At 36.0% G+C, this 21,838-nt stretch overlaps 1 protein-coding gene across 2 annotated transcripts in view; it reads left to right on the forward strand.

Moving 5' to 3' along the window:
* Window positions 1-21,838, forward strand: part of AFG1L (AFG1 like ATPase) — a 240,805-nt gene that overhangs the window by 155,220 nt on the left and 63,747 nt on the right. For both annotated transcript variants that reach the window (XM_001368423.3, XM_007484405.3), the window contains exon 8: window positions 19,070-19,152. In XM_001368423.3, coding sequence (XP_001368460.1) covers window positions 19,070-19,152 — 83 coding nt within the window. The remainder of the gene's footprint in view (window positions 1-19,069; window positions 19,153-21,838) is intronic.

The following is a 21,838-nucleotide window of genomic DNA, read 5'->3' on the forward strand; positions in this document are numbered from 1 at the left end:
CCCTCTTTTTCTGTCTAGTTGACTAATTTTCATGTAATAACTATGTCTTTTGAATGATTTTTAATGTTTCTATTCAAATGTTTATGTTGGTGATAGTTTTCTAAGGAGTTTTTATTAGGAATTTTAACTGCTTGAACATAAACTTGATGAGAATGATACCCTGGAATAACCTACAGTTACAGACTACAGAAAAACTGCCTCTAGTCCTCAATTGAAATGTTTTATTGTTCAGCCTTTGTCCAGCCACCTGCATTAGCATTTGTTGACTTGCTAAGCTATTTGCCATTTTCTCTCCAAGATTTTCATTTCACTGGTGAAAATGATTTGTCAGTTTGTTCATTATAACCCCAATATAACACCAAACCTTTCATGATGTAAGATAATCAGAACCAGTGTTCGAGGCCATTGTCAGGCTCTCTGACCTCTGGGGATCTCACTGTCACCTGAGTCAGCGACTGGGATTAACTCTTTGCATGTGTGATGTCTTCATCACCTATAAGATGGCTTTTTCAGTCTTGAATAGGGAGAGAAATAAAAAATAAAATCAGAGTAACAGAGCAAACTGCTGTTCTGGGGAAGCAGCGTTTCAATACATTAAAATAAGTATTTGACTTACTGACAATTATAAACAATTTTAGTTGAACAGATTAATACTAATGCAATATGCTTTGCTAATAATACAAATGAGCTAACTAATTTGATTTATAGTTGTGAAATTATTAGTAATTATCTCTATAAAGCATTTTAAAATGATTTTTATGCTAGTTCTTTGAACTTAATCTAGTAATAGCATATAAGAGTAATAGCATTTTGTAGTAACATGATATAGTTATCTTAGAAAAATAACTATTCCACTTATTGTAATATATACTTTATGCCTCTGCCCATTTATCACAAGATGTTGCAAAGTTTACCAAGTGAATACTTTTTTTCAATATGAGGGTATGTTTATAATCTTTTCATTATCTATGTTATATAAAATAGCTAAACTTTTAGTAATCCCTCCCAATTACCATAAATTTTTTAAAAATCAAATATAATTTGTTTAATTCAGTATCACAGATCACATTACATAGTGTGCATTACTTGGGGTTCAAGTTTCTTCTCTTTTGGTTCATAAATAATTCTTTTCAGTTAAGTTACAGGGAATCACTTCTTGGATTACAAAAACGATTTAGTGGAAGTATATTGAGGATATGTAGGAGTTGTTTCTTTGGATAGCAGGATAAATTAGTTTAATTACACGTGGCAGTTTTCTTTCCTTGTGATGTAATGTGGAATAAGGTCCTCTCTTTCCCCTCCCCGAAAGCTCAAGCCAATTAATAAAGCTTTTAAGCTCTTTGTCACAGGCCACCATGGAGGTCTGCAGAGAAGAACTTTAATCCAATAAACATTTCATTTAGATCATGAAAAGAAAGCATGAGGAGAAGCTCCTATAAGAGAGGGTGTTACCAGTGATTCTAACCATGAACAGTTGTGAGGAATTTGCCAAATTAACCAAGAAGTCTTCATATTTAACACATAAATGTGTCAAAACTAATAGAATGATTATTTCATTTGCTCAAACTCTATATTGTGAAAATTCTAAAAAGGCCACAACTGTTTTCTTCAAAGACTTTACTGTTGGGCTGGGTGGACAGGGCAAAGGGAGGTTGTGAGAAACCCAGATAGCGAATAACACTGGCCGAAGTTGGTCAAAAAAGGGAATAGATAATTAGGCGTAATTAGGGTGTATGAATTGTTGTCTCTCTGCCCTTAGCTTGAATAAATTTTGAAGAAAAAACCCTAGTGGCAAAAATGCTTTGAAGTAGGAAGAGTCATTGTGTCTTGGCAGCATAAAGGCAGTGTTTTATGCTTCTTACATAATAGTCGTGATACAGAAAGAGTGAATGGACCCTGCACCCCCCAGTCTGCTTTACAGCCAGGACTTTGGGAGTTTCTCGAAACAAAATGCATCAGAAGTTTTCAGTTGTTGGTAATGAGGTAGTGGACCTCATCTAAGAGTAAGCCATCTTTAGTCTTTGTTTAAATCTTAATCACATTTTTTGAAAAAAAAAATCTGGTTTTCTTAAATCAACACTTCTTTTCCCTTCTCTGCTTTCACCTCCATTAAGAGCACAGAGTGACATCCAGGAAAGAAACAGAAATGGTCAATTTAAACAGAGTTGTTCTTGTTTGAGATTACATATTTGTGTGTTTTAATGCAGTATAGAAATGTTGCTTGCTATCTTCTTGTTCATTTGCATTTCAGTATAAACTTCTTTAATATCTGTTGGGAACATTTTTGTTCTTTAAAAATAATATGAGAGCAATAAAATATATTGGAAACATTGATTGATTTTTCCCTTGGATAGAACTTTTTAAAAGATTAGATGAAATGCTAAATGAGGACATAGTATGAAAAACTTTTGCTCTACTTAAATATATTTAAAGAAATAAAAAAAAAGCTTAGTAATAGTTCACAATGGAATTACTTTTTAGACTAGCAGTTTTGTTTCTATTCAGTTCTGCTCTAATCCATTATTGGATACCTACTATGTGCAGGGAACTGTCAGGAAACAAGATAGAAAATTGTGAACTTTGCTAATCCACTCCCTCCCAGACCATTTATTCTTTGCCCTGTTTTGAGAAGAAATAAAAAGGCTATTGAGAAAGCATGGTATCCATTATTTATTTCTCTGAAGTATTAAATAGCAACAATAGAGATACAGTATCTGGTATGCCTGGTGGCTAAATTTTCTTCATGTTATAGCATTTGAAATGTTAAATTAAATTAATTTTACATAAAAAACAAAATTCAGCATTTTGAGGCTTACAAGAAAACTGATGTGTTCTCAGAAACATTTCTCACATTATATATATATACAAGGGTAGCATAGCATATCCGAGTTTTATTGTCTTTTGATAAAAGATTTGAAAAGTTTTCCATTAGGCACCTGGAAATTATACTTCAAATCCTCCTTCTAATTCTTAAGTATTTAGATTTTGTTGCTGCTTTTGCTATATTTTAACCACCAGACCTTGTTCATTTGTTGTGAGCTACATATTTCTTAATGAGTAAAATATTAATCTGTTTTTTTAATTGAGTATTGCTTCAGTATTTTTTTTTGTCATGATGGTTGGGGGGGGGGGTGTTTTGTGCCTTTTTTATTATTAAAGTTAAAACAGTCAACTATTTCTTTTAAGCCACCGGGCTCTGAAATGATTTTGGCTAGTTAACCCATTTTGCATATTTTGCCATTAGGCAGAATAAAGTAGCCTTTTGTATTTGAAGTTGATTTGAACTCTGAAAGGCAACACCTGAACATCTCACAAGACTGAATAATTATGGCTGATTGTGTTTTTCAGGTATAGGTCACAGGAAATTCATTTGGGGTAAAGTATGTACAAAGCTAAGAAATATGCAGATTTTCTGTTGTAGGATTGTGTAAAAATTATTTACAGTTAATACTTGCATAAAGGTTAGAAAGGTTGATGAAGTGATATTTAGTTTTGCTTTACTATTCACTGCATGTCAGAATGTAATTATGACTGATTCATGAAACTGTCTTAGAAACGAACCATCTTTATTAAAATGCTGATCAAGATAAGAGCTGACAGTAATAAAGAATAGAACATTTTAGTCTTGTTGCTTTTGAATGATTGCTAATTACCCCAGAGGTCATGTATAGTGCTTGGTAGGATTCATTGACATTATTTCTTTTAAGTCTGCTGTTTCAACAACATCTGAGCATAAAGACACAAACTGTGTGCATATTGAACAATAGTTTGGCCAAGTTTTTTAGACTGCAAAATATCTAAGAATTTCTTTTTCTGATCTTAGTAGATACAGTTGTTTTCATTTGCATTGTAATGTACTAGGAGAGCTTGGTTCAGTTTAAATATTCACTTGCTATAAATCCTGCATTTAAGAATATAGATGCAAGCCACTTATATTTCCCCTTTTGTCCATGGAATTCTTTGCATGCTTTCTTTATATGAAAATATATGTAGGTATACATAAACATGTGTGTGTGTGATTAATATAAAATACGGCGTGTATCTGAGTGTTTAGGTTCAAACCTACGAAAAGGAGCTCTTGGTTTATTATAGAGATGTTCTTGCTGTTTTTAATAGCATTTCAGCTTATTTGAACCTTCATTCTCATTTTGGCAATCCTCGTGTTCTTTAATTTTCCCCTAAAAAAACTTGGAAGTTTTATTATATTTTGTAGCTAATAGTAACAGCAAAATCATAATTGTCACATATTTAAGATGAAAGCAGTTTATTAACGGTATTATACTATAACTTAGAGGGTAATAGTTCTGTGGTTCTCCCAGAGTAGTTTACTAACTTTGAGACTTGGTTACTTCTATAGATCTATGATTTTATTGATGTGTGTGCTCCTTGCAGGAGTGCAGAACATATGACTCATCTATACCTGTCCATCCCAGGAGACCCTTGTCTCCTATAATCCTCCCATATCCTCCCATAATCCTCCACACAGTCTGCTGGAGGCTAACTTCACAAAAACCATTTAATTCATAGGCTAAATAAGTAGCTATAAATGTAATGGGAACTATTAGAAAATAATAATGTTACAATGATGTTAATGAAACAAAGAAGAAAACAATATTAAATGTGAAACTTTATCTTGTAGAAAAGCAGATTTAACTCGAGAAAAATAAGGTAGGTGAAGATTTTTGTGGAAACTCTGAAAAAGCCTTTTTGATACTTTAATGGGATTTGGAGAATAATGGCTTGGTTCTTTTATTTCACTTCAAACATTATAGCCTTCTTTTTCCTTGATATACATATTTTGCTATTGCTTTTCATACTTAACAGCTATGATTAAAATCCTTGGAGGATACACAAATGAAAATAAGGGTAGGGGTAGCAAGAATTTTTCTTGAACTAACTTCACTAAAAGTGAAGGGGGATTAAAGAGAATGTGTGCAAAAGAGAGATTGTTAAAAATAAAATTAGCTGAACAGAATTTTTAAAAAGTAATGAATAGAGATTGTGCACATCTGCCTAAGAGAGAAAAAAAAAAGTGGTGGTGAAGAAACATTGGGTGAGATAATTCCCTAAGCTGGCCACTAAATGGTTCTATCCATCTAAGACAGCTTGGTTGCCACCTAAAACAATTCTCAGTGTGGATAGGGACAACGGAAACAAAGTAAAACTAGCCTTTCTGTTCCTTTCAATATTTTATAGAGAGAGCTATAGAATTTTAGAATTGAAGGAGACTATCAGAGTCATTATTCCAAGTCCTCCATTTCATAGATAAGGAAAAGAAAACTTAATTTAGCTCCTTTCCCATAATCACATAGAGCTAACCAGGCAGCTTCTACCTGAACTAGAATTGAGGCAGCCTGACTCCCAGTACAGAGGATTTTTCATTCTGCTACACTCACAGCCTCAAGGTGCTGTGGTATAAGTATGTACAAAAAGCACTAATCTTGAAAGTCAAAAGTCCTCAGTTTAGAGTCCTGTTCTGAAATCTTTTAGATGTATGATCATGGAAAACCTCTTCTTGGTTTCATAATCTATGAAGTTGAGATTAAAAACTATTTACATCACCAACTTCACAAAATGTAGTTATGACCCAAGTATTCTGTAAACTTAAAAAGCATCAAGAACACACACTACTGTGTATATGACACACTATATATATATATATATATATAATATTATTTTATTTATTATTTTAAATGCCATTATCAACTAAGATGCTCAGAATGGCTTTTGTTATTTGTGGCCAACATTCATCCCATGGTCTTGATTCACTTTAGTTCAATGTCAGCAAATATTTACAAAGTAACTCTGTATACGAGGAAGGTTCCATGTCTCATTTAACCAGTGGTCAATTCTTCAGCCTTCTCTTTTAAATTAAAATATAACTTATCTTCATTTATCCATAGTTAGAAGTTGTTTAGAAAGTGCCAAGTAATGAACCCAATATTCCCCAGACCTTCTTTTAGCTAGTTTCAATCATCTTCATCATTGCATTTGCCAGTACTATTAAGAAGTATCAAAACTGAATTTTACCTTCCTTTGCCTACACTTCCCATTCTCTAATAAAAATGCTAATGAATGACAAAATTACTAAAAAAAATGGAATAAGAAGTCAAATTGGGGTTCAGATAATTCATAAATATTACCTTAGATACTTAGCCCCTTCATAATCAAGTCTGTAAATGAACAAGGATCATCTTGTTAAATTATGCATTCTATAACTGTGAGTATTCCTTTACTTATCTGGAAATTGTGATTATGATAGGAATTAACCAAGTTCTGCTACATGTATTTATAGACTTCTAGTGTGGTTATATATGTTAGGCAGAAAAGTTATCCATCTTGGATCATTTATTAAAAGAAAAAAAAAACTAAGCAAATTTACCTTACTTCCAAGGTCCCTTCTGGCTCTAAATCTGTGATCTTATGCTAAATAAATTGATAAAAGTATAATAGAAAATTTCCTTTTTCTTTGCAGGTTTTATACCATACTATGTAATAGTTGATAGAGAGAAGGAAAATATTATGATATGGGAACTCTCATCTGTAGTTTTGTATTTTTAGTTGGAAGAATGAGTAAAGGAGATTTTCTAAGTAGTGTAGAAATCATTCTTACATTGTCTTTTTCTTTTTTAAATTTCTTTCCTGATGAGAATACTCATACTTTTGTTAGGTTTGGTAAGGAAAAAAGTAGTGAATATTAATTTAAAATGCTACTTATGTCCTGAAGCTAGAGTGACCATAGTTTCAACCAGCCATTGTGTCAAAGAAAGCCACTAGGTATGATCACTTTGTCAGTATCCATTGTGTGTACAGAGCACACGTTTTTGAGTTATCACTTAACTTCCACTATAATAACTTTGTACAAGTCAGGACAGTTTCATTAGTTTGCTACTTGGGTAGTGGCTTCATTTATATCTTTTCCAGCATTAGAAGTCATATATTTAAGTTGAATTTACATAGTAAAAAATCAGAGGGTTAGGTTGGATTTAATAAGTAATCCTAATCTTGCAATGGGATATAGTTCATGGTAAAGTTTTTAGAATACATTTGATTTATTGATGGTCAGCAATAAGTTCAACACTGCAAAGTCAAAGCACTTAGAATAATTATTATGATGATTGAATTTAGTTACAGATATATCTTGTGCGGCTTATAACTTTTGTTTGATTATAGGTTTTGTGTAATGCAAAACTGTTTTTTATTAGCTCTTGCTGTTCTTGACCACATCCTCTGATCTGTACTGCTCCAAGACAAAGTAGAATAGTGGGACGAGTATTAGCTTTGGTATCAGTGAATGTGGGTTCAAATCTCTTCTTTGCTACTTATATGACCTTCAGTACATAGCACAGTACCTGGCACATAATAAATGGTTTTTTTAAAAATCCTTACCTTTTGTCTTAGAATCAATACTGTGTAGTGGTTCTAAGGCAGAAGAGTGGTAAAGGCTAGGCAATGGGGGTTAAGTGACTTGCCCAGGGTCACATAGCTAGGAAGTGTCTGAGGTTAGATTTGAACCCAGGACCTCTTATCTCTAGGCCTGGCTCTCAATCCACTTAGCCACCCAGCTACTCCCCATAATAATTGTTTAACAAATGCTTGTTTCTTGCTTAATCCAACAAGTCACTCAATCTCTCTAGGCCTCAGTTTTCTCAGATGTAAAATGGGAATTAGAGTGCATGACCTTTACAGTCCCTTTTGGCTCTGAATCTGTGGTCTTGTCATCTGAAAGGCTATAGTGGAAGATCATAGCTGATAAAATATAATCATTTTTCTGGAGAGCAGAAAAAACTTCATACCAATAAGATCCTTTATTATGTTATCCATTGTGATGGGAAATGAAATCAATTAATTTTCATCAGTGCTCATTTATCCTGTCATCCAGGCTGGTGGTTTTCTTAGAATGTAAATAAATGTATTAGTTAATGTGTATTAATGAAGAATTATCTGGGATAGCTAGGTACCTCAGTGGATTGGGAGCCAGGCCTAGAGACAGGAAGTCCTGGTTTCAAATCTGGCCTCAGGCGCTTCTTAATTGTGTGACCCTGGGCAAATTACTTAACCCCAATTGCCTTACCTTACCACTCTTCTGCCTTGGAACTAATTCTTAATATCTATTTCAAGACAGAATATAAAGGGTTTGACTTTATTTATAAATAGAGAATTATTTTTAAAAAAATCTAGTCTGCTAATGTTATCAAAGGCCAAAATCAAGTTGACGAAAGTGGTGGAGCATTCTCAGTGTTGTCCTTAGGTTTTTCCAGTGTCTGGCATTACACAATAGTGATATATGACATAATTTGTTGGGGTCTGACAATACTCTAAAATTTAGAATGTACATAATTAGCAATGTAGTAAACCAAATAAACACTTGGCATTGTGTCCAAGAGCTATTATAATTCAGTAACAGTTAACACAGTCAGATTTTTCACCTTTCCTTTTATAGATGGTGATAATGATGGTGTCTCTGAAGACCCATGATTCTACCTCAGAGTTCCAAACACTGATAAAGAGATCCTACACACCTGTTTGTGCAGTGATTCACCTCTACCTTTTATAATTTCATCAGGTATGCCATCAGATGATGATGCTTTATCTTTTTTCATGAACTTAGTTTACTTTTAGTGAAAGAATTGGAAAGATCTTTCTAATTACCAAGAAACTTGCTGATATAACAAGGAACTCATGATAAAATATCTACTAGCACTCTGTAGGAGAATAAGAGAATGCTTTGGGAAGAAAAAAAAAACCATCCATGGTACCTAAGAAGTCAGATATGAAATTAAATTCTTCAAAATTTTAGGGTTATCCAGCCACCATGAGGGATATAACACATTGAAAGCACCCCTAGATGAACCCAAATTAATTTGTTTTGCTGGTATTCTCCTGCCTCACTGGTCTTGTCCTTTGTTTTTTCCAGAAAAAAAAAATTCTTCTGTTCTTATATCAGGTAGTTTTTCTTAATGCCACATCCAAGATTTCTCCTGAGCCTATCCTATGCCTAAAACTTCCTTTATTATCCCAACTGGCCAAAGTCTTCTTTTATCATCAGAAGCAGAATAGTATAGTGGAAAGAACTTTTGGACTCACTTCCAGAAGGAACCAATTTTGAGACCCTGTCTCAGGTATGACAATGTTCAAATGACTTAAGTTACTCTTGTTTCCTTTTCTTCAGAATGGGGGTAATGATACTTGCCCTACCTACCTTACAGGATAGTGGCAAGGATCAGATTAGAAAATGTATGTAAGATGCTTTGTAAACATTAAAGCACAACATATGTGTAAAGTCAAAAGCATTAAACAAGTATGTCAACCATTTTTTATCACATCAGTTGCTCCTGTTACTTGTTTTGCTTCATGAATATTTCTTCAACCAAATGGAAGAATGATGCTAATTTTCTCTTACCTAAAACTTATAAAAATATTAAATCAGAGGAATTGACAAACCATCCAATATTTATAAATCAGAATAAGAATTTAATATACCAGAATTAGCTAAGGCATATCTTTCCCAGTATCAGGGTATTTGGGTGGCTTTATAAGTAATCACGAAGTTATTTAATAAACACTGAATTTTAGAGTAAAGTAAGTGGATATCTGTAAGGATAGTTTTCTTAAAGTTTTATTGTTGTTCAGTTCTTTCAGGCCCATCTGACTCTTTATGACCCCATTTGGGATTTTCCTGGCAAAAATACTGGCCTGATTTGCCATTTCCTTCTCCATTCTTGAAGTTTTAATAGCCTAGTAAATCAGCTTTTTAAATTTTTTTCTTCTTTTTATTAAATTTGCCTGTTGCTACAGAGACTAAAATATATGTGTCCATTAGTCAGTGTGTCTGCTTCCCTGGACAGTGATAGAGAAACACAGAAATGCTGACAAATCTTTATTCTGTAGATTTCCTTTTCCAAGACTCCCTGAAGACCACGCTACTCCTATTTGTACCAGAGGCAGAATAGATTAGGAAAATAATACTGATCTTAGAATCAGAAAAACTGGATTTGAATCCTGGCTCTCACATTGGTGGGCCTTACAGCCCTGGAAAAAGCAATTTAAATTTCCCAAGCCGTCATTTTTTTTTGTGGAAATTTTTATTTAATTAGTCCATTTAGAACATTATTCCTTGTTACAAGAATCATATTCTTTCCCTCCCCTCCCCTCCCTTCCCATAGCTGACACACAATTCCACTGGGTTTTACATGTGTCTTTGATCAGAACCTATTTCCATGTTGTTGGTATTTGCACTAGGATGATCATTTAGAGTCTACATCCCCAGCCATATCCCCCTCGACCCATGTAATCAAGCAGTTGTTTTTCTTCTGTGTTTTTGCTCGCACAGTTTTTCCTCTGAATGTGGATAGTGTTCTTTCTCATAGATCCCTCTAAGTTGTTCAGGATCACTGCATTGCCACTGATGGAGAAGTCCATTACATTAGATTGTACCACAGTGTATCAGTCTCTGTGTACAATGTTCTCCTGGTTCTGTTCCTTTCAATTCCAGTTCACATGGAATTCCTCCAGTTTATTATTCCTCTGAGCACAATAGTATTTCATTACCAACATATACCACAATTTTTTCAGCCATTCCCCAATTGGAGGGCATCCCCTCGTTTTCCAATTTTTTGCCACCACAAAGAGCACAGCTATGAATATTCCAAGCCTTCATTTCTTAATAAAGTAAATGTAAAAAAAAATTGTACTTCTTACCTGTAGGGTTGTTGTGAGGAAAGTCTTTTTTATAATCCTTAAAATGCTATAGAAAAACAAATAATAATCATTTCAATATATTTTCATAAAGTATTACAAATTGCAAGGTGACATTACTTTTCATTAATGACTATATTTTTGTTTTAACCAGTTTTTTTGGTTGGGTTTTTTTTTTTTTTTAGCCCTTACCTTCCAGAGGCAGAGAAGTGGTAAGGGCTAGGCAATGGGAATCAAGTGACTTGCCCAGGGTCACACAGCTGGGAAGTGTCTGAGGCCAGATTTGAACCTAGGACCTCCCGTCTCTAGGTCTAGCTCTCAATCCACTGAGCTACCCAGCTTCCCCCCATTGGTTGGGTTTTTTAAAGAAGGATGAATTTTTCTTTTTTTTTTAATACATATATAAATATTTTTTGACAATTGTTTTCTGGCATTTTTCATTTCAGATTCTGTTCCTCTCTCCCTTACCTTCCTCCCTGAGGTAATAAACTATCTGTTGTAGGGTATACCAGTGCTTTCTTCCAATACATATTTCCATATTCCCCAGGCTGTGACAAAAGAAATATATCACATATACAATAAAAAACCCATGAAGGAAGTAAAGTGAAAGATGCTATGCTCTGATCTGTAATGAGATCCCAAATGTTCTTTTTTTTTTACTTTGGCTAGCATTGTTTTTTTATAAGTCCTTTAGGGTTATCTTGGGACCTTGTTTTGCTAATAATAGTTTAGTCCTCCATAGTTATTCATCATACAATATTTCCGTTACTGTATATACTATTCTCCTGGTTCTGCTTACTTCACTTTGCACTAGTTCATGTAAGTCTTTCCACGTTTTCTTGAACTCATCCTATTCACCATTTCTTATGGCACTGCTCTACAGAGTTGCTCAAAACATTTTTGTGCAAGTAGGCCTTTTTCTTTTATCTCTGATCTCTTTGAGATACAGACCCAGTAGTGGTATTGCTAGGTAAAAGAGTATGCACAGTTTTGTGGTTTTTTGGACATGGTTCCATATTGTTCTCAAGGATAGTTGTATTAGTTCACAGTTCCACCAGCAGTGTATTAGTGTTTCAGTTTCCCCACATCTCCTATAACATTTATCATTTTCCTTTTTGGTCATATTTGCCAATCTGATAGGTGTGGAGTAGTGTCTCAGAGCTGTTTTAATTTGTATTTCTCTAATCAATAGTGATTTGGAGCATTTTCTCATATGGCTACAAATAGTTTTAATTTCTTCCTCTGAGGACTGCCTGTTCATATCCTTAGATCGTTTATCAACTGTGGAATGCTTTGTAGTCTTATAAATTTGACTCATGGCTTGCTATTTCCCAATAGGTACAGTAGGTAGAGCACCAAGGTAGGATTCAGAAAAACACTTTTCCTGAATTCAAGAAATCTAGCCTCAGAAACTTACTAGCTGTGTGACCCCAGGCAAGTCACTTAACCCTGTTTGCCTGAGTCTTCATCTGCCCGATGATCTAGAGAAATAAATGGCAAACCACTCCAGTATCTTTGCCAAGGAAACTCCTAATGGGATCACAGAGTCAAATACAACTAAAATTATTGAATGAGAACAACAAAATTTCTTAATTACATATAGGAGATATCCTAGGGGATTCCATTCTGGACTTGGAGGTAGTCAGTCTGGCTAAAGCTAAGTAAATTAATTGTAATTAAAATGCAGGTACTCTATTTGTCTGTATAAATGTGACCTAGAAAGAGCAGTGCTCTAGAAGTGAATGGCATAAAAAGAATGGGGAGTGATTATCCTTTATGGTGGTTGCTTATTGCTGAGTGAGGTGGGATAGTGAGAGTAACATAGTTGATCAAGAATAAACAAAGAATTTAAGGTGCTCTAAAATAGGAACTATGTATCAAAACTGACTGAAAAAGAAAATATAACCTTCATATTCTGGAAAAATGGGAGACAACTGGCTTGGAGAAACTGAGTAAGGACCTGAGTGCAGAGTACTAAGAGGCATGTGGCTGTGAGAAATTTCAACCTGAGACTAAAGAGGGCAAATTTAAGACTCAGCCAGGTCTTAGGGAATCAAAAGAGAGAACTCAATTTAGTTTGGTAATGCATTGAGTAAACTTTTTATTTTATTTTATCTTAGTGTTCAGAGAGGACTAGCACCTCTGGTGTGAGGATTAGTTGAGCCCTTTTTATTTATTTTTTTAATATTTTATTTTACCAATTATGTGTAACAAGTTTCCATGTAAGTTTTATGAAGTTATATGATCCAAATTGTCTCCATTCCTCTCTTGCCTCCTTCATCCTGGAGCTGGCAAGCAATTTGATCAGGGTTATACCTGTATTATCATGCAAAACACATTTCCATATTACATATATTTTTAAGAGAATAATCATACAAAACCAAAACCCCCAAATGAACTAAAGTGAAAAATTGTGGACTTTGTCATAAGTTTCTCGTAAACTAACTAGAAAAGACCATGACTTACTTACAAGTCTCTGACCCTTCCTTTCCCCAAAGGCAACTCCCCTGTCAGCTCATCAATTCTAATTTTCCATCTCTCTGTATCTGCTTACTCTTCCCTTGCTTCCTATAAATATACCCAGGTCTCTCCCAGCTACTTAAAAAACAAACAAACAACAAAACTCTTTAGTGGTCTCTACCATTCTCTCATGTTATTATCCATCCTATATCTTGCTACTTTTTAGGCATACTACTACATTCTCTCTTCTCACAAATTTCACAATCCTTCTTAGTTCTGCTTCTGACTTCATTCCTCAACTGAAACTGCTCTCTCCAAATAGTTTCCTTTATTACCAAATCTAATAGTCCTTTCTCCATTTTTAAAAAACAAAACAAAATAAAAACAAACCATTATCTTCCATCATAGAATGATACCAGCATGGATTCCAAGGTAGAAGAGCAGTAAGGGCCAAGCAATTGGGGTTAAGTGATTTGCCCAGTATCAAACAGCTAGGAAGTGTCTGAGGTCAAATTTGAACTCAGGACCTCCCTCCCATCTCTAGGCCTCATTCCCTATCCTTTGAGCTAAGTCACTCATCCATATTCTTTTTTTTTTTTAAACCCTTACCTTCCATCTTGGAGTCAATACTATGTATTGGCTCCAAGGCCTAGGCAATGGGGGTCAAGTGACTTGCTCAGGGTCCCTCAGCTGGGAAGTGTTTGAGGCCATATTTGAACCCAGGACATCCCGTCTCTAGGCCTGGCTTTCAATCCACTGAGCTACTCAGCTGCCCCCTCATCCATATTCAATGCAGCTACCAGATTGCTGTTTATAAATTACAGGTCCAAACATACTACTTCCTTGTTTAGAAAACTCCCGTGGTTCCCAGGTACCTCCAAGACCCAATATAAACTTCACTGTCTGGCATTTCAAGACATTCACAATCTGGCTTTACCTACTTTTTCTAAGTTTATTGCCCTGGACCTTCTCCTATTCTATTTGCCTTCTAGCCAGCGTGGCCTGTTTTCTGCCCCTCAGGCACAACATTCCATCTCCTACCTCCCTGCTGGGAGTCCCCATATCTGGAATGCACTCCATCACCCTATGTAGGACAGCGTAAGGATGCAGTATCCCGGGAGAAAGAAAGATAGAGAAAACTCAGAGGAGCAGCCTTTGTAAAAGAAACTCTTCTCGTTTTGAAATACTCCTCAGTGGTTGCCGTGGAAGATTGCCCAAAGTGAGGAATGGGAATAACCCAGCTCGAGGAACCTAGAGAGAGCACTCGAAGTTTTACAAAACGTCTTACATCCATTCAACAGCGTCGTGAGATAGGTTTTCACATTGAGATCTCTGGACGCCAGTACCCGCTCCCGCTCCATTATACCTTGCTGCCTGTCCCCAGAGGAACTGACCCTGGTAGGCCACCTGATAACTGGCAGAGAACTTTATGTACATTAACACTGAACATCCTAACACCTTTGTGATCTCCATAGAGATTAGGGTAAATTAAGTTCCTCTGAGAATGCTGACGGGAACCTTACTAAAGCATCCCAATAGGCGTTCTGTGTGCTGACTATTCTATTAATAACACATGGATTCAGTCAGAAACTCGGTGTCCTAGGTACAGGGGATATGAAGACAAAATGAAGCAGTCACTGTCCTCAAAGAGGAAATGTCATTTGCGGTACTGACATGTAAACAATACATACAAAGCAGGGGCAGCTGGGTAGCTCAGTGGATGGAGAGTCAGGCCTAGAGACAGGAGGTCCTGGGTTCAAATCTGGCCTCAGACACTTCCCAGCTGTGTGACCCTGGGCAAGTCACGTAACCCTCATTGCCTAGCCCTTACCACTCTTCTGCCTGGGAACCAATACACAGTATTGATTTGAAGACGGAAGGTAAGGGTTTTTATATATATGTGAACATATATATAATACATATATGTATGTATGTATGTATAAATACACACAAAGCAAAAGTTATTTGGACAGGAATAGAAATAGGGAAGTTCAGAAGAGGTTTTGGAGAAAAGATGATGACTTCTGATTTGAACATGTTGAGTTTGATGATGTCTAGTTGGTAATGCCGTGCCATAGCTCAGGAGAGAGCCTAGGGCTGGAGATAAAGTATTCTCTGTGTAGAACCCACTAATTAACCCGTCAGGAAAGCCTTGTGAAAGAAAGGTAGTATTTGAGGTAAGTTTTGATGGAAGCTAGGGATGGGTCTTCTGGCATTTACTACCCATGTAGCCTTGGGCACATCAGTTAATTTCCATAGACCCTAGTTTTCTTCTCTTTACATAAGAAAGTTAAACTAGATAACCTCTAAGCTACTCTCAATCCATGATCTTATTATCCAAGGGAATGTATGAGATTGAGAATGTCAAGATATTTCTGAAATTAGGTCATTCCATTCATTTTGACCTGCTAGATTTTTGGATTTCAAGGCAAAAGACTTGAGTTCAAATCTAGTCTTTTTGATTTAGTATATTTATGACTTCAAGCCAGACACTTGACCTTTTTTAAAAAAGAATTCCTGGCAGCAGCTAGGTAACACAGTGGATAGTGTACCAGGCTTGGAACTGGGAGGAGTTGGGTTCAAATTTGTCCTCAGATACTTCCTAGCTATGAGACCCTAGACAAATCACAAAAACCCAAATGCCTTACCCTTGCTACTCTTCTGTCTTAGAATTGACACTAAGACAGAAGGTAAGGGTTTTTAAATAAATAAATTAGTTGATTAAATTAAAATAAACATAAAAACAAGTCTTGTTTTATAAAGATAGTAGTAGAAAGTATATTTCAGCTAATGTATAATAATATAAATTTTAAAGTAAAAAGATTTTCATTTACTACAGGGTCTAGCATATCATTTTCTATTATACTTCTTTATAATATTCACTGTCTTCTGTTCTGTGATTGGATAGCCAAATTATTAAAATTGGCTAAAATTATATTTATGAAGTAACGTGTTTTAAATGACTCTGTGTTTTTTGAACTAGAAATGTACGTATTAGATCATATTGAAAATATAAACTTATTTACCCTTAAAGTTTATGCTTTTGCCTTCTAAAGTCAAAGGCCTTTCTTCTGCCTATATACCAGTGAGGGTATATTAACCTGCTCTCCCTTCCCATCCCCAACTTCCTTAATTACATTTTCAGATTGTGTAATTGTATTTGTCTTTTGTATATATAAATATACAAACTAGTTCAAAAATAAATTCAGTTTGGTGGCTGATTAATTTTATGCATTTGAATTGGATGAGATAAAAGGTCACAGGTCTTGTAAATATCCCAGGGAATTAAAGGGGGAAGGGCATTCATGATAAGAAGACTAAACCAAGTGGATAATATCTGAACATTTGTGAATCAAAGCTCCAAAAAATATAGAAACATGGAGTGAGTATTGTGGTTGTGACAATTAAGAACTAGCATCTAAGGGCTGTAGTTAAAGTTCCTCAGCAGCTGATTAGGTATTCCTTGGTGGTGATTAGTGAATGTAAGAATGCAATCATTTTGTAGAGTTTAATCACTCTGACGATAGAGAAGTTAGTTACTCAGGAAAAAAAAAGTGGAAGCTTATATAACTTTCATTGGCCTCATTTTTGTTAATAGCAAAACGGGGAAAGAAGAAAAGTTTTTGTTAAGTGGGATATAGTGAGTAAATTACAGAAAAATTAATTTATAGGTTTTTTTAAAAATTAGATTGAAGAAAAAATGTGCATTCAATTTTCCTTCAATATATTTCAAACATTCTCTAATATTTATCAAGAATGTGTGTGATTGGAAAAGGAAGACTTGGCATGTAGTGAGAACAGAGGATACCAGATAAACAGCCCAAGTGCTGCCCTGGCACTTATAAAATTGAGGACTTTTGAGGAGATCCTTTAGTGTCTTGGGGAGAACCTCTGTAGGAGCATACAAACAAGAATTATGTAGGATGAGAGGGTAAATGAGATACAGTTTTCATCAATGGAGAGAATCCCTATAACAGTGAGATCACAAATCCATTTACATAGTGAAGTAATAAATAGCAAATACCCCTTGACTTTAAAGTCTTAACTTAACAAACTTAAACTTTATATACACGAAACAATCATACTGCATAGAACAAGAATCATGACCTAAACCAAAGTGTATCTGTGACCAAGGCAAGGCATGGGTGGAGTGGGGGAAGGAACACTCTTGTTTCCAATGTCACATCATTCCCTGGAGTTTGGACTATTGAGGGGAAGGAATAGGCAGAAAGACTAGGGGAAAGATAGACATTTCTAATGTTGAAGGATTCTTGAGGCACGTATATCCCAGATTGTGACCTGGAAAAAGAATTTGCATGACAGAGGCTTTAGGATATCTGGGGGAGATGGTGCTAAATGTAAACCTAGGCCCTATTTTGTCCCTTAGAGAAATGGGTTTAACACCCATCCCCTAGAACTCTAGATTTAGAGACAAAAGACCTGATTTTCAATCCAGTCTCTGTGATCAAGTGAGATCATGTACGTGAAGGGCTTCCTAGATAGCTAGATATGCAAAGTATTGATTAAGTGCTTATTATGTGCCAAGCACTGTGCTAAGTACTCAGTAGCTTGTCCTCGGTAGCTTCCATTGTGGTCCTTGTCCTTCGTACTGGAAGAGGACCAGAATGGCATCTCTGTGAGTGAATCCGACTGTGGGAGATCAGACCGGCCTGAGCTCAGAAGGATCTACCACAAGTTGGGCACAAAAAGTCCACGTGAACATTTGGGATGGAGGTGGCTCTAACTGTGTGAATCTCATGTTTCTTTTGAGTTCTCACAGTTCTGCTTTGCTCATGAAGTCCAGTGCCTTGTCTGATGTGGGCACCCCATGTAGGTCAGTCTATACCAGAGTTCTTAAAGGATGCTTGCATTGCTTCTTCTGGCCTCCGTGTGAGCCCTGGCCTTGTGTTAGTTCTTCCAAATATAGTCTATTAGGCGAATATATGTTTGACATTCAAACAATATGATCAGCCTATCAGATTTGCACTCTTTGCAGTCAATTTGAATGCTTGGCAATTCAGTTCAAGAAAGGACCGTAGTGTCCAGTGTCTTACCTTGCCCAGCCATCTTCAGAACTCATTAGGTATTGCTTACATCCTTTGTCCTTTTTTGTCTTTAACCCTTACCTTCTATCTTTGTTTCAATTCTAAGATGAAAGGCAGTAAGGGTTGGGCAGTGGGGTTAAGTGACTTGCTCAGGGTCATACAGCTAGGAAATGCCTGAAGATACATTTGAATCTAGGTCCTCTGGATTCCAAGCCTGAAGTTCTGTTACTGTGCTACCTTGCTGTCCCTGCTCACATTCAAATGGAGGAAGACAATACCCATAAAGGAACTGTACCTTAAAACAGTATAAATGCCTGGTATTATTATTTTCATCATCATCTTAGGCAATTCTCTTAACGTCTCTGGGCTTCTGCAGATTGGACTGGATGTTCTTTGAGGTTCCTTCCAGGTCTAAAATTTTATAATTTCTTTGGCCTGTGCCTCCATGGCTAGAGCAGGAGCATGGAATTGGGTTCCAGAGACCCTATAACCTTGCCTTGTGCCATGAAATGCATTTTTCCATGACATAAAGGTCACCTGACTTCCAAACTATCCACAAAACCCACTTAATCGATAATGTAGCTGAAATAATGAATACTTGCAACATTAGTTGTTGTTGTTGTTGTTTACTTACTAATATTACAGGCTATTTCTTCTGCTTTGAAAGGCAATATTTAACTTTTCAGTTACATTATGATAGCAGCTGCTACTTTAATTTCATGTGTTTTAATGAAATTCTATCATTTTCTGCTTATACACTTTAGGTTATTTTCTCATGAGAGGCAAATTTATGTATACAAAAAAGGAAACCATTATTGCCTTTAGCAAGAGTTTGTTTTAATCAAGTGATTTTATTTGCTTTGTAGAAATATTGCAACACAGTTCAGTTGGATTCTGGAATAGACTATCGGAAAAGGGCACTTCCTGCAGCTGGAAAACTCTACTACCTGTAAGTTGGAGCCCCCTCCCACATTTAGCATTTAATAATTTAAGAGAATGTAGAACACCACACAGGACAATTATTAGAATGTGAAAGATAATTTTTTTCTTGCTTTGCCCTGTGAGCCTTCTTAAACACCAGTGATAACTTTATTAAACCATTTCTCCCTGATGTTCACATTCGAAATGTATCATTAAATTAAACCTAATTAGTTTTTTGGGGAGGTGTGGTGACAGATGGTTAGAAAGTAATGAGTATCCTTTTATAAGAGATTGTGTTAATAGAAGAATATCCTTATTGTATTAAAGTAATTAATTATTTGCAGAAATATTCTGACAAGTGTTCATTTAGTGTTGTGTGTTCCTATGTTCAGTTTCCAAAAAAACCTGTTTTATTTTGACAGATGATCTGTTTGTATTTACTGTTTTTAATTTATTTCTGCATTTATTCTCCTCTGAGAAGAAAGAACTGGTACAGAATACATTGACAAGTACAACTGGTAATATTTTGTCTAATAAAAGCACTATCATTCCTGGTAGGAATAATTTGTAATTACACACAAATTCAGCACGAAATTAATGGCATAAAGCCTTCAACAAATGAGCAACACTTCCTCAGAGTATCATTTGTAACAAACTTTAAAATACTATATGAATGCAGGTCAGAATTGTAGTACTTACTATAATGCTTAGCACATTGCGAGTGCTGAAGAAAGACTGCTTTTTCACTGTCTAAGGACAAAGTGACTTAGACAAAAAAGCATTTTTAATCATTGAATTATTGATGATAGCATGCAGATGACAAATTATGAAAAGGTCATTTCTATTTATTATTTAACCCTTATAAAAATTAGATTACTTTTTAAAAGCAGAATATTTCCATTCAATTCCATAAATATTTATAAAGCAACTACTGTATGCTAGAAATTGGGTATTATAGCAAAAATGAAGTCATTTCTGACCTTAAGGTCCTGAATTCTACCAGGAGGAAAAGAATATAGCTACTACTTTACCTCATACCCCAATAGAAACAGCATAGAACTCATACTTGGAATAATAGTACCTCAATCCCTACCCAAGCCATCAGTTTCTATTCCTACTCTAGCAAATGCATCTAAAATTTGAGGGAAGGCAACCCCTTTGGAGAAGGGGACGTAATCCTTGCCACCAACTGATTGTTAGTAAGTTCAAGAGCTGGGGGAGTTAGCTGTCCCGTCCCGGACAACTGGTCCTGCTTCTAGCCCAGTCCCCACAGCCATCATCCAGGGAAGCAAGACCTGAAGAGATAACACCTGGCAACTGCTTCTACACATTCTTCAGCCCCTGCCTCCATAGCAGCCTCTACTAGTGAAGGCCCAGAAAAGAACAGTCTCACCACCAAAGCCCTTGGCACTATACAGTTGTTCAGCATGAAAAACAGATGTAATTTTATGAATAAAAATGACATTAAATAGGTATTCATGTCTTACTGCTACACCCTAAAAATCACCGGACCTTTCCATTTGGCATATATTTGAAACTTCCTCCATGTATTACCTCTTGCATCAGAATGTGAGCTCCTTGAGAACAGGAACTGTTTGTATCCCCAGAAGTTAGCCATTCATAAGGGTACTATTCTCTCCTGGTTCTCCTACCCCTCTGACCATTCCTCAGTATCTTTTACTAGACTTTGATCCAAGTCATATCCTGAAACTGTAGATGTCCCACAAGGATATGAGATGAGGCAGGAGCAATTCCAGGCATGGGGACCATGTCCATTAGTATTAAGAAATTGGAGTATCTGGTCTTAGAAACAGTGAAGAGGCCTCAAGGAATACATGGCAGGGCTGCGGTGAAGAGGAAGTTATGTATAAAAGGATTGGAAAGCTAGGAGGGGGCCAAGTTATAGAGATCATTAAACACCCAACAGAGGCTTTTCTATTTATGTTCCTGAAGGTGATCGGGAGTCACTAGAGTTCATTGATAGGGGAGTGCCTTGGTCAGACCTGAGGAAGATCAGTTGGACAGCTGATAGGAAGATGGATTAGAATGGAGAGAGATAAAGCAGGGAGACCAATAATCAGTCTATTGCAGTAATCCAGGCATGAGGTAATGATGGCCTGCATCAGGTTGGTGGCAGCATGTTAAGTGGAGAGAAAGGAGCATTTATGTGAAGGTCAAGTAAATAGGACTTCAGTGGGAAATGGAGAGAGAGGATGAGGAGGCAAGGATGACAACTAGTGCCCTTGGCAATAATAAGGAAGAAGGGAAAGTTTTGGGGGCAAGATAATATAGTTCAGTTTTGGACATGTTGCATTAAAATGTCTATAGGACATCCAATTTGAGATGACCACTAACTGGTAGGAGATACAAGATTAGAGATTAGGAGAGAGGATAAGTATTGAGATTCATCAGCTTAGAAATGAGTCAAGTAGGGGGCAGCTAAGTGGCTCAGTGGAAGGAGACCCAGGTCTGGAGATAAGAGGTCCTGGGTTCAAATAAGACACTTCCTAGCTGTGTGACCCTGGGCAAGTCACTTAACCCCCATTGCCTAGCCCTTACCATTCTTCTGCCTTGGAACCAATATACAGTATTGATTCTAAGATAGAAGATAAGAGTTTAAAAAGAAAAGAAATGAGTAGAGCATCAGTTTCACCTAAATCTCTCCATGTTTCTCTGTATTCATCATGTTTTATGTTTCTTACAACATAAAAGTA

The sequence above is a fragment of the Monodelphis domestica genome, chromosome 2 (assembly GCF_027887165.1).
Source record: "Monodelphis domestica isolate mMonDom1 chromosome 2, mMonDom1.pri, whole genome shotgun sequence".
In the NCBI taxonomy this organism is placed as follows: domain Eukaryota; kingdom Metazoa; phylum Chordata; class Mammalia; order Didelphimorphia; family Didelphidae; genus Monodelphis; species Monodelphis domestica.